Raw genomic sequence first — 13,639 nt, forward strand, 5'->3', positions numbered from 1 at the left:
AATCTTTTCATACACTGTTCCTATATTGGTGTTTTATCATCCCTTTTATGGCCTATTCACATGTACAGTATTCTGCGCAGAGATTTCTGCAGGAAAGATAGCACTATGTTGTGCTATATTGTACTAAACAATAATATAGGGTTGCAATGTATAGTGCCACTGTCATGGACTATCCTCAGATAGAAGTGAATATAAAATGCCTAAATGTAGTTAGACTAGCGGGCACAGGGTTGGAGTATGCCAGCTTTAAAAAATAAAAAAAAACTCAGAACAGAATGTGCAGATGTGACTCCTGAATAAGTGGCTTGCCAGTCAGAAACTGCCCTGTGTTTCCTGTGTGCCATATATAATACTGGTGCATTCAGGACTATGTGTAACCCCTACCTCTGCATTCCCTATAGAAACACACCTCCTCGAATAGCTCAGCATCGCTGTTGAAATGAGAGTCACTGCCTGAGTTTTTTTTCCCCAAAAATGGTGCATATATGTTCTGCTGCATGCTCTAGCACGTTTTCCCGTGTTTTCCTAATGAGCATCTCTATAGGACTTGAAAAATGCCATAAAAATGTGTATTACAAATGGTCTGAATAGAACGGGTCTAGATTTTCATGGCAATCTTCATCCGAATTCCTAATATTAGATGAGATGATATTGAGTATAGTATTGTGTATATGTTAAAAAGTGTATTAGAAATCTACAAACTTTCTAGACTCCTGAAAAATTGTAGAAAATGTGTTTATGTTCATACCTACCTCCATGTTTTATCTTTGGTAGCTGTACCTCCTTTAACTTGAAATCTGACAGTTTTGGGGCTCCCTCAAAGTGTTTGATGAGGGTCCAGGCACGAGACAGCACCATTCTGTGAAGACTGAGAGACAGAAGAATCAATAAGACTAGTAACAGTGTTTCCTAAGTCTTTTCATACTGAAGGTACAAGGAGGTGGAGTCATCACAATAAAATGTGTAGTTTACTTGGCACGGCGCACAATACCACATTCATCTCGCTAAATAACCTTGCCAACTAACTGATCCTTCTTTACATTTCTACAAAGCTGGTTGGACATTTTTTTTATTTGGTTATGAGTTAATATTTGTACTACATGTATGTGCTTGAGGTGTAATTTATTGATATGCACAGCAATCTATGAAGGAGCAATGACTTGGCAAATATCATTAATACATATGAATGGTCACGGTGAGCTGGCTCTTCTGAACAGGGAGAAAGTTCAGGGATTCATTCAGCTAGATATTCATCTGTTCAGTAAAGTTATGAACATCAAAAGTATCAAAGTCTAAATGCTTCTTGACCTTCTGTCTGTTTCAATGACCAGTAAAATACTAGTATATATGATTTGAATTCCCAGCTGTTACTGTCCATATTATGTAATTCCATTGTCTATACATTATAACTGCTCCCTGACTTGTAAAATTAGTGGGGCAAAAAAAAAAAAAAAAGTCAGCCACCAATTGTGCAAGTTCTCCCACTTAAAAAGATGAGAGGCCTGTAATTTTCATCATAGGTATACCTCAACTATGAGAGACATAATGAGAAAAAAATCCATAAAATGACATTGTCTAATTTTTAAAGAATTTATTTGCAAATTATGGTGAAAAATAAGTATTTGGTCACTTACAAACAAGCAAGATTTTCTGGCTCTCACAGACCTGTAACTTCTTCTTTAAGAGTCTCTTCTGTCTTCCACTTGTTACCTGTATTAATGGCTCCTGTTTGAACTTGTTATCAGTATAAAAGACACCTGTCCACAACAGTCACACTCCAAACTCCACTATTACCAAGACCAAAGAGCTGTCCAAGGACACCAGAAACAAAATTGTAGACCTGCACCAGGTTGGGAAGACTGAATCTGCAATAGGCAAGCAGCTTGGTGTTAGAAAATGGAAGACATATCAGACCACTAATAATCTCCCTCGATCTGGGGCTCCATGCAAGATCTCACCCTGTGATGTCAAAATGATCACAGGAACGGTGAGTAAAAATCCCAGAACCACAGGTGGACCTAGTGAATGACCTGCAGAAGCTGGGACCAAAGTAACAAAGGCTACCATCAGTAACACATTACATCGCCAGGGACTCAAATCATGCAGTGCCAGACATGTCCCCTGCTTAAGCCAGTATATGTACTGGCCCCTCTGAAGTTTGCTCGAGAGCATTTGGATGATCTAGAATAGTATTGGGAGAATGTCATATGGTCAGATGAAACCAAAGTAGAACTTTTTGGTAAAAACTCAACTCGTCGTGTTTGGAGGAGAAAGAATGCTGAGTTGCATCCAAAGAACACCATACCTACTGTGAAGCATGGGGGTGAAAACATCATGCTTTGGGGCTGTTTATCTGAAAAGGGACCAGGATGACTGATCCGTGTAAAGGAAAGAATGAATGGGGCCATGTATTGTGAGAATTTGAGTGAAAACCTCCTTCTATCAGCAAGGGCATTGAAGATGAAACGGGGCTGGGTTTTTCAGCATGACAATCATCCCAAACACACTGCCGAAGCAATGAAGGAGTGGCTTTGTAAGAAGCATTTTTAAGGTCCAGGAGTGACCTAGCCTGACTCCAGATCTCAACTCCATAGAAAACCTTTGGAGGGAGTTGAAAGTCTGTATTGCCCAGCGACAGCCCCAAAACATCACTGCTCTAGAGGAGATCTGCATGAAGGAATGGGCCAAAATACCAGCAACAGTGTGTGAAAACCTTGTGAAGACTTACAGAAAACATTTGACCTAATTGCCAACAAAGGGTATAGAACAAAGTATTAAGATTAACTTTTGTTACTGACCAAATACTTATTTTCCACCATAATTTGCTAATAAATTCTTTAAAATTCAGACAATGTGATTTTATGTTTTTTTTTTTCTCATGAGGTCTCTCATAGTTGAGGTATACTTATGATGAAAATTACAGGCCTCTCTCATCTTTTTAAGTGGGAGAACTTGCACAATTGGTGGCTGACTAAATACTTTTTTGCCCCACTGTACTTGTAACATTACTCACCACCATGCTATACCCTGTTCAGTTGAGCACCACAATAAAAGTCCATTATAATTATATATATTATCAAAAAGCCTTTAAAGGGTATCTGTTGTTGAGGGCAGCTTTTCAAGATAAGCTGTCATATGTGCACATGAGGCATAACATTTCTGGCCATTTTTTAATTAAACATGCTCTGTTTCACCATTTTTTTGCAATGCAGGATCCATTACTAAGTTTCAGTTGTCCCTGAGCTAGTAGACTCTAATCTCTATGATGGCTCGCATAATCGGCACACACACGGGAAAGAGTGTCCTATTCTTCTACATTTCTGTAGCACACCTTCAGGAGCAGCAGCATTGGGGACATTATAGAGCAGTATTGAGCAGGGAATTAGTGAATCAATTAATATCAGCGGCCTAAGTCTTTCTGCGCCTGTTTGTTTTACAAATTTGGGTCTGGTTGCCCTAGAACCCAAGCTTATGATATGGTATTGTTGTTGCCTGTCATTCTGAGCAGCAGGGGTTGGTGGGTCTAATCAGAGTCCTGCCTGGGGGGTCAGCAATCATGAGGTGCCCTGACTTTCTTTCTGTCTGCTTATAATGAATCTGGGTCCAGAGTATGGGTCCTTATGTCTCTGGGCTCTGTAACATGTATAATAACCCCCTAGACACTTGAAGCAGACAGAAAACAGGTATGCTGAGGTCCAAAAGAATGTCCATATGCGTTTTACTTTACTATAAGAAAGCAGTAATTTTTAACATGAGAAGTATCTATTCGCTGTTATAGTTATGTATTTTTAAGCCATATGGTTACAGAACATACAGAAAACTGATAAATACTTCTGAATTATTAACCCTTCCGACGAACGGATGTATATTTACATCCACTATGAGCTCCGGCTGTATGATGCACACTCAGCAGGTGAGCACGCATCATACCCGCTGGGTCCCGGTTGCTATCAGCAACCAGGACCCATGGCTAATACCGGACTTCAACGATCAGGCTGATTTCCAGTATTAACCCTTTAGACGTCACAATCAAAGTTGATTGTGGCATCTAAGACGTGAGAAAACAGTTATCGGTTAGCTCAGTGGGCTGTTTGGGACCGCCGCGGTGAAAGTACGGCGTCCCGATCAGCTGAGAGGACCGCGGGAGGATGCTTACCTGCATTCCTGACGTCCAATTGTCGCTCCATTGCTCCAAGCCTGAGATCCAGGCTTGAGAAATCGAGCACAGATAACACTGATCAATGCTATGCTGTAACTTTCCTTGTTTTCTTTTCTCAAGAGCCCAATATCTTGTATTTCGGAATTTGTGAAATGAAATATTGTTTTATACATTACATGTAGTGGTATACAGTAAATAATCTAATAGAAACTGCCCTCTTACAACTGTGAAACATTGGTAGAAGCGTCATGATTTGAGGCCGTTTTTGACTGACACAGAACATGGCAGCTCACCATCAATAATGTAACTGTGAATTCTGGATTAATAGGGTAGAGGGTAGGCACACAAACCTACTATAAATTTCACAGTAAATGCAAAACAAAATCTATGTTACATATGGAATATGCTTCAGATTCACCACAGATATCACCCTCACACATTAAAAGAGTTGCTAGCAATGACAAAATTCTATAACCCATATAGTACTTAAATGTTGCAGATTTCAAAATATGCACCAGAAATAAATTTGAAAGCATGTGAATCTTATTTGTAAAATCACATCCGCATGTATTTCACTCTAAGGGTACATTCACACGAGCAGACCCACAGCATATTTTACGCTGCAGATTTGTCGCTGAAGGACCCCTGCATGGTGGTTTTACATGTGCCTGCTTGGAGCAGCAATACGCCGCTACAAGCAGACACACTGCATGCGCTCATGCGTGGCAACTCGCACATAGCAGTATGTTTACTCATAGCGGCGTATTGCCGCTCTAAGCAGGCACATGTAAAACCACCATGCAGGGGTCCTTCAGCGGCAAATCTGCAGTATAAAATACGCTGTGGGTCCGCTTGTGTGAACGTACTGTAAGGCTAAGTGCACACCACTGTTCACCTCCATCCAGGACCAAACAGATTTTCTGTCTTGTGCCCATTGGTTTAGAAGAGTTAAAGGGGTACTCCGCCCTAGACATCTTATCCCCTATCTAAAGGATAGGGGATAAGATGTTTGATTGCTGGGCCGCCCCTCCCAAAGACTTGCATTAAGGGGGCTGGGCATGATGATGTCCCGAGGAGGCGGAGCCATGACATCACAATACTTCGGCCCCTGTATTGTAAGTCATCACTCATGGAGCAAACTTAGCTCCATGCAGTGATCACTCGGGGGGGGGCTGCAGGAGAGATTGTGGGGGTCCCCAGCAGCGGGACCCCTGTGATCAGACATCTTATTCCCTATCCTTTGGATAGGGGATAAGATTTCTAGGGCGGAGTACATCTTTAGGCTGAGAAATAAAAATGGACTTGTAGTGGACTTGCTCCTCTCAAGTCCTGTACTTTTAACAGATTGAGCCAAAGAGCTCCCCTGGATGGAGCTGAACATTGATGTGAACCTATTCACAAATTCACAGTTGAAATCTCCAATGAATCTGTAACATTTTAATTCACACTTAGGACATAATAAAGTCTGAACTTACAAGTTAGGATGCATTCACACCGTGTTATTACTATCTGTCTAATGTATACATTTAATAGGGAAAAACAGATACGGTAATGGATGCTAAAAACGGATGCTGCAGTATGCTATTTATGAAGGCAATGCATTCCTGAGCGGTCCTAGCACTGGCATGTTTAGCTGGTGCCTGCTGTCTGCGGAATGTCCACTTGGAAATTTTTGAGGCAGATGTTCCGCTGTGTGAACATAGCCTAAGAATGGAATTTCCACAAGGAAATTCTGCATGGATTCTGCATTTAGCATTCCCCGTTGATCTCAATAGGATTCTTCTGCTTAGTTTACAAGTCAGAAGTTCCGTAAAGAAACGGAAATTTGCTGGAAGATTGAACATGTTCAATCTTTTGGCCGAATCCGCCAGAGAAGTTTAGACAGTTTTGATTAATCTACCCCATTGTATCTTTAACCAACCCACCTTTCAATCCAACAACGCCATCTATTCTTGTTCTAAAATATATTTGTAGAAGCTTTATCCAACTGTATAAAAGAAAACATATTTTGTTGCCCATATGAATCAATTGCACTACAGCTTTCTTTTTTTAAAGTGTGCTTTAATAATTAATAGCTATATTATCATTGGTTGCTATGGGAAACTAGGAGTCAGTCTTTTAGACAGTTTATTAAAGGGGTACTCCGGTGGAAAACTATATATATATTTTTTTTTTTTCAAATCAACTGGTGCCAGACAGTTAAACAGATTTGTAAATTACTTATATTAAAAAATCTTAATTCTTCCAGTACTTATTAGCTGCTGTATACAACAGAGAAAATTAAGTAGTTCTTTTCTGTCTGGCCACAGTTCTCTCTACTGACACCTCTTTCTATGTCAGGATCTGTCCAGAGCAGGATGGGTTTGCTCTGGGGATTTGCTCCTTCTCTGGACAGTTCCTGACATGGACAGAGGTGTCAGCATAGAGCACTGCGGTCAGACAGAAAAGAACAACTCAACTTCCTCTGCTGATAAGCAGCTGATAAGTACTGGAAGGATTAAGATTTTTTAATAGAAGTAATTTATAAATCTGTGAAAAAGAAATATATTGCCCGGACCTTCCAAGGTAGTATATTTTAATTATATGAATGATAGAAAACTGGGTCGTACTCCAATAATAATTCAATGGTTATTTATTAAAAATGTATAGTGCATTATTCCTCACAGGGCCCTTGTGAGAAGAAACACATATAATAGATATACAAAATTACATATATAAAATTAAAATGTAGAAATATTATAAAAATGTATCACTGGCATATAGAATAGCTCTATGCTGATGGATTCATATATCGTCTTTAGAGTATTGTAAAGGTATAAATGTCCTTTTATATGGTAATTAAAGTGGATACTCTGTTACCGGTCCTGGGTGATGTGGCTGTGTCAGCTCCCGTGTCCGGATGGCGGTCAACGGTCCTAGATAGTGCTGTGGCTTTGTCTTTCAAGATCCAGGTGTTTATGCGGTGTTGGTCGTCCCAGGCTAGTGGCACTAGCAGGTGCCGATGGTGATTCGCCGGGAGGCCGTGCGCTGGCAGGCGCTGTTGGAAATTTGTCAGGAGACCAAGCGCTGGCAGGCGCTGATGGTATCAATCTCCTCACCGCTGGACTTGGAAGCCGGAGACTACACGCTGGGTAGATGGAGCTTGCCTCGTGTAGATGGCGTGTGACGTCAGCTTGAGCCGGAGCTGACCAGGTAAAATCAGGACCGGACACTAGTCTAGGTCGACTAATGCGTGAGGAATCCACAATGTGATGGATTTGCTCCGTAAACTAGAGCTTGGATTCATAAAGAGCATAAATGCCAGTGTACAAAATCAGTGCATAAGACTAGACGCGTTTCAGGGTTCTCAGATACGACCCTTTCCTCAGTAGTCATAATGGTTAAAAGCAATATTTGTCTATTTATAGGAGTACGAATCCCATAATTCAACAGTGTTCTAAGTGATAACAGAAACATGAAATGGATGATCAAAATAAGGAATTACCTAGAGAGCAAAAGTGAATGTGAATACCGTCAAAGGACGGAAAATAGATAATATGTATGGGTGAAACTAACTGAACTTTGTATCTGATTACAATTTAGTATCTTTCCCACAATAACGATGAAGATAATAATGATGGAATTAAAATGTATATAAAAATAAAAATAAGAATAAGAATAAAACAAAGATGAGGGTGTAGTTCCAGATGGAAATAAAAACAAAAATAATTAAAATCTAATGAAAAAAGTAAATATGAAAAATAGAAAATAAATAAAATAAAGGATAATAGATAATAAGTAAATAAAAAGGGGGTTGGATGAATTACATAAGTAAATGGATAATGGTAGAATGGATACAAAATATAAAGGAAAAAGAGATATACGAAAATAAAAATAAAAATAAAAATAAAAATAAAAATGAAATAAGAATAGAAAGAAATATAAGTGTGGATGAAAAGAAATGAATAAAATATAATTAAAAATTAAAAATTAAAATAGAATAAAAATAAAGATAATGATAGTGATAATAATAATAATCATGAAAAGGAAAAGAGTAAAAATGGAAATAATATATAATGAATAAAGTGGTGGAAAATAAAATAAATAAAAATAAAAATAAAAATGAATAAAGATAAAGGAAGAAAAATAAAAATAAAAATGTAAATAAAAATAAAAATAAAAATAGAAATAAGGTGTCAGAGTAGAGGATGGAGTCAGTCCATGGGGCACCCCCCAAAATACTACAGGGGTGAACCCATGGGCCAAGTGCATCCCCTACAGAAATCCAAATAGTTCAAAACTGGAGTTGAGTCCCCCTGGTTCTAAAGTTGCAAATTCAAAGATCTTCTTACTTTCAGCCTTAGACATCTTAAGCAGATGACTGCCACCACGCCAGTCCTGTTTGACTAATTGGAAACCAGTGAAGGAGAGAGAAGACATATCGCTATTATGAATGGTAGAAAAGTGAGCTGATAACGGATGTTTTAAGTTCTTATTTTTGATGTTATTGAGGTGTTCAGCTATCCTCATCTTAAGGGCCCTTTTAGTACGACCCACATATTGCTTTTTACAGCCGCATTCTATTATGTATAGTACCCCTTTTGAATTACAAGTGATTAATTCTTCTATTCTCCATTTGAACGTATTAGTTTTAGAACAAATTTCCAAAACTTTCTTGGGGCCCTTAGTTTTTATACAATTGGCACATATTCCACACCTCACAAATCCCTTTGTATTTAACCAAGTGGTGTTCTGTTTCCTTGGGGGAGCTTTTATAGATGGAGCAACTATGAGGCTCAAATTTGGGGCCCGAGTGTATACTATCGGAGGACGTGATGGTAAAAGTGCCCCCACCTCACGATCTTGTTGTAACAAATGCCAATGTTTCCGTATTATTTTCTCTACTTTTTTGTAAGAATTGTTAAAGGGAATTACCAGTTTTCCTCCAAAATCGGCTTCTTTTTTTTCTTTAGTGTTTTCAAAAAAAGTGGTTCTGTCTAGTGATTTAATCTTTTCTAGAGATTCTTCCAGGAGCTGATCGGGATAGTGTTTCTCCTTAAATTGACTTGTAAGGAGGTTGGCCTCGACCAAAAATTGGTCATCTGAGGTACAATTCCTTTTTAACCTGCGATATTGTCCCTTTGGGACGTTCATTAGCCACCTAGGTAGGTGGCAACTCGAAAACCCTATGTAGCTATTTTTAGCCGTTGGTTTATAGTATGTTTTGCAAGTGAGACCATCCCGATCAGCGCTGATAACAATATCCAAAAAATTAATGGATTCCCTACTGATGGTAGATGTGAAGTGTAAATTATATTCTTGTGTGTTCAAACCTAAAATGAAGTGCTCTAAACTAATCTTGTCACCCTCCCAAATTAAAATAATATCATCAATGTACCGCTTCCAGAGCACCAGGCCTGCGCCAAGATGGGGTATGATGTTACTTTCCTCCCAGGCTGCCATAAAGAGATTGGCATAACTTGGCGCAAACCTGGTGCCCATAGCGGTACCAATTAATTGTAAATAATAATCCCCTTCAAAGTAAAAGTAATTGTGTGTCAAAATGAATCGGATGGCTGAAGTGATGAAATTAATCTGTGGTGATTTAATGTGCCCATGTTTCAAAAAGTGTTCGACTGCTGCTATCCCTAAGTCGTGTCGGATAATCGTATAAAGTGAAGAGACATCCAAAGTGGCTAATATATATTTGTTAGACCACTCAAATTTTTCAATAATATCAACAACTTGTGTGGTGTCTTTAAGGTATGTGTGGGTTTTTTGCACAAATGGTTGGAGGAATCTGTCTACATATTGAGACAGGTTCGAAGTGATTGAGCCTATCCCTGACACAATGGGGCGTCCAGGGGGATTAATCAAGCACTTGTGGGTCTTTGGGAGACAGTAAAAAATCGGCAAGCGGTCTGGGGTCCCTAATATGAATTGATGTTCCTTCTCATTGAGGATACCATCTTCCACTGCCTCCTTACATAATAAATGTAATTGTTGACTGAATTCCTGAGTGGGATCATGTTTTAGTTTTTGGTATGTATTAGAATCATTTAACTGTTTATTGCATTCTTGTATGTAATCTGTAGTGTTAAGGATGACAACTGCACCCCCTTTATCAGCGGGGCGGATTGTGACTGTGTCTAATAGTTGTAATTCTTTCAAAGCTATTCTCTCTTTCTGAGAAATGTTATCCTTCGGGTATTTAGTCTTTTGGATTTTTCTCAAATCATTTTCTACTAATTTTTTAAAAGTGGTAACGTCAGGGCCCATAAGATGTTTAGGATAGAACCATGATTTAGGTCTACACTCAGTATGTATATACTCGGTCTCAGTTGTTGATCGTTGTAACGGAGTTTTTAAAAAATGTTTTTTTAAACAGATATTGCGAATGTATTTTTCCAAACCAATATAGGTCTGGAACTTGTCCAGTGTGTGGGATGGGGCATATTTTAATCCCTTGTTCAAAAGGGTTTCTTGTGCCAAAGTTAATGTGTGATTGCTCAAATTTATGATGGGTGTATTCCCTGGTGGGGTTTGACTATTTTTTGTGGGGGTAGAATGACATGGTCTAGTTCTATATCATCTACGTAACCTCTTTTTTTGTTTGGGGTCCCTAATGTTTGTTGTGTGGGAGGGGCTTGATGTACTTCTGCTGATATTGTATGGGTTTTTAATGGGACTTTGATTGGTTGGGTTATTTGTTGTTTTGGTTGATATCTGTTTTGATAAGGTTGATGTTTGTAATAATTTGGACGGAAATTGTGGGGACTGTTTGTGCGATTTGTATATGGTCTGTAATTGTTTCCCTGAGGGGGATTCCTGTAGTGTAATTCCTCCCTTGAATGGTATGGTTTCTTGTAATGTGGGTTTGCCTCTAAAAAATCACCACTCTCCAATAAAGGGGCATAGTGGTTCCTCACAGGCACATTGTATTGATCATTATGTGTGGTAATATTTTGTTTTTGGGTCTGCCAATGTAATTTCTTATTTTTTCTATTCATTATTTCCATCTCTAATTTATCTAATTTTTTACAAATATATTCCTGTTGTTTGAAATACTCTGCGTTCTGTTCGAACTTGTCTAATTCAATTTTTAACTGGCTTATTTGTAAGTCACAGTTGTTTAGAAGTTCATGTCTACGTTCTATGACAAGTTGGACCAGACCCCTAGAGTATTCCTTTAAGGTTTTATTCCATTTATTGTTAAAAGTCTCTCCTTCAAGGTCACCTGCGGGAGTTTTTGATAAAGTAAGTCCTTTAGGAACAATGTCTAATTCTAACAAATGAGACAAACTTTTGATCTCCCATTGATTCCTTAGACGTTTGGACATAGTCAACTCCAATTTTTTGAACATCTGGATTAATGCTAAATTATTTTGTTCACTAGATGATTCAAATTGTGAATTATTAAATTTATATTTATCAATAGATTCTTTTTTGCTCTCTAGGTGTGTCCATATATTCATACTGGAAATTATAATTGGAGCACGTTCACTATTAAGGTATATAAAGTCAGAAGAAAGAGAAAACGGGGGGTGCAAGTGCAGCTCACAATTGGTGTATAAATACTACCTGAGGTCAACAGGGCATGCAACTATACCACAGTTGCAAAAATAATAAAATATGTGAAAAAGAAATATATTGCCCGGACCTTCCAAGGTAGTATATTTTCATTATATGAATGATAGAAAACTGGGTCGTACTCCAATAATAATTCAATGGTTATTTATTAAAAATGTATAGTGCATTATTCCTCACAGGGCCCTTGTGAGAAGAAACACATATAATAGATATACAAAATTACATATATAAAATTAAAATGTAGAAATATTATAAAAATGTATCACTGGCATATAGAATAGCTCTATGCTGATGGAGTATTGTAAAGGTATAAATGTCCTTTTATATGGTAATTAAAGTGGATACTCTGTTACCGGTCCTGGGTGATGTGGCTGTGTCAGCTCCCGTGTCCGGATGGCGGTCAACGGTCCTAGATAGTGCTGTGGCTTTGTCTTTCAAGATCCAGGTGTTTATGCGGTGTTGGTCGTCCCAGGCTAGTGGCACTAGCAGGTGCCGATGGTGATTCGCCGGGAGGCCGTGCGCTGGCAGGCGCTGTTGGAAATTTGTCAGGAGACCAAGCGCTGGCAGGCGCTGATGGTATCAATCTCCTCACCGCTGGACTTGGAAGCCGGAGACTACACGCTGGGTAGATGGAGCTTGCCTCGTGTAGATGGCGTGTGACGTCAGCTTGAGCCGGAGCTGACCAGGTAAAATCAGGACCGGACACTAGTCTAGGTCGACTAATGCGTGAGGAATCCACAATGTGATGGATTTGCTCCGTAAACTAGAGCTTGGATTCATAAAGAGCATTTATGCTCTTTATGAATCCAAGCTCTAGTTTACGGAGCAAATCCATCACATTGTGGATTCCTCACGCATTAGTCGACCTAGACTAGTGTCCGGTCCTGATTTTACCTGGTCAGCTCCGGCTCAAGCTGACGTCACACGCCATCTACACGAGGCAAGCTCCATCTACCCAGCGTGTAGTCTCCGGCTTCCAAGTCCAGCGGTGAGGAGATTGATACCATCAGCGCCTGCCAGCGCTTGGTCTCCTGACAAATTTCCAACAGCGCCTGCCAGCGCACGGCCTCCCGGCGAATCACCATCGGCACCTGCTAGTGCCACTAGCCTGGGACGACCAACACCGCATAAACACCTGGATCTTGAAAGACAAAGCCACAGCACTATCTAGGACCGTTGACCGCCATCCGGACACGGGAGCTGACACAGCCACATCACCCAGGACCGGTAACAGAGTATCCACTTTAATTACCATATAAAAGGACATTTATACCTTTACAATACTCTAAAGACGATATATGAATCCATCAGCATAGAGCTATTCTATATGCCAGTGATACATTTTTATAATATTTCTACATTTTAATTTTATATATGTAATTTTGTATATCTATTATATGTGTTTCTTCTCACAAGGGCCCTGTGAGGAATAATGCACTATACATTTTTAATAAATAACCATTGAATTATTATTGGAGTACGACCCAGTTTTCTATCATTCATATAATTAAAATATACTACCTTGGAAGGTCCGGGCAATATATTTCTTTTTCACATATTTTATTATTTTTGCAACTGTGGTATAGTTGCATGCCCTGTTGACCTCAGGTAGTATTTATACACCAATTGTGAGCTGCACTTGCACCCCCCGTTTTCTCTTTCTTCTGACTTTATATACCTTAATAGTGAACGTGCTCCAATTATAATTTCCAGTATGAATATATGGACACACCTAGAGAGCAAAAAAGAATCTATTGATAAATATAAATTTAATAATTCACAATTTGAATCATCTAGTGAACAAAATAATTTAGCATTAATCCAGATGTTCAAAAAATTGGAGTTGACTATGTCCAAACGTCTAAGGAATCAATGGGAGATCAAAAGTTTGTCTCATTTGTTAGAATTAGA

At 39.0% G+C, this 13,639-nt stretch overlaps 1 protein-coding gene across 1 annotated transcript in view; it reads right to left on the reverse strand.

Moving 5' to 3' along the window:
* The window catches only part of LOC130306818 (prostaglandin reductase 1-like), a 54,852-nt gene that overhangs the window by 34,584 nt on the left and 6,629 nt on the right, over positions 1-13,639 (reverse strand). The window contains exon 2 of the mRNA XM_056552132.1: positions 753-868. Coding sequence (XP_056408107.1) covers positions 753-868 — 116 coding nt within the window. The remainder of the gene's footprint in view (positions 1-752; positions 869-13,639) is intronic.

This window comes from Hyla sarda, chromosome 1 (genome assembly GCF_029499605.1).
Source record: "Hyla sarda isolate aHylSar1 chromosome 1, aHylSar1.hap1, whole genome shotgun sequence".
Classification (NCBI taxonomy): domain Eukaryota; kingdom Metazoa; phylum Chordata; class Amphibia; order Anura; family Hylidae; genus Hyla; species Hyla sarda.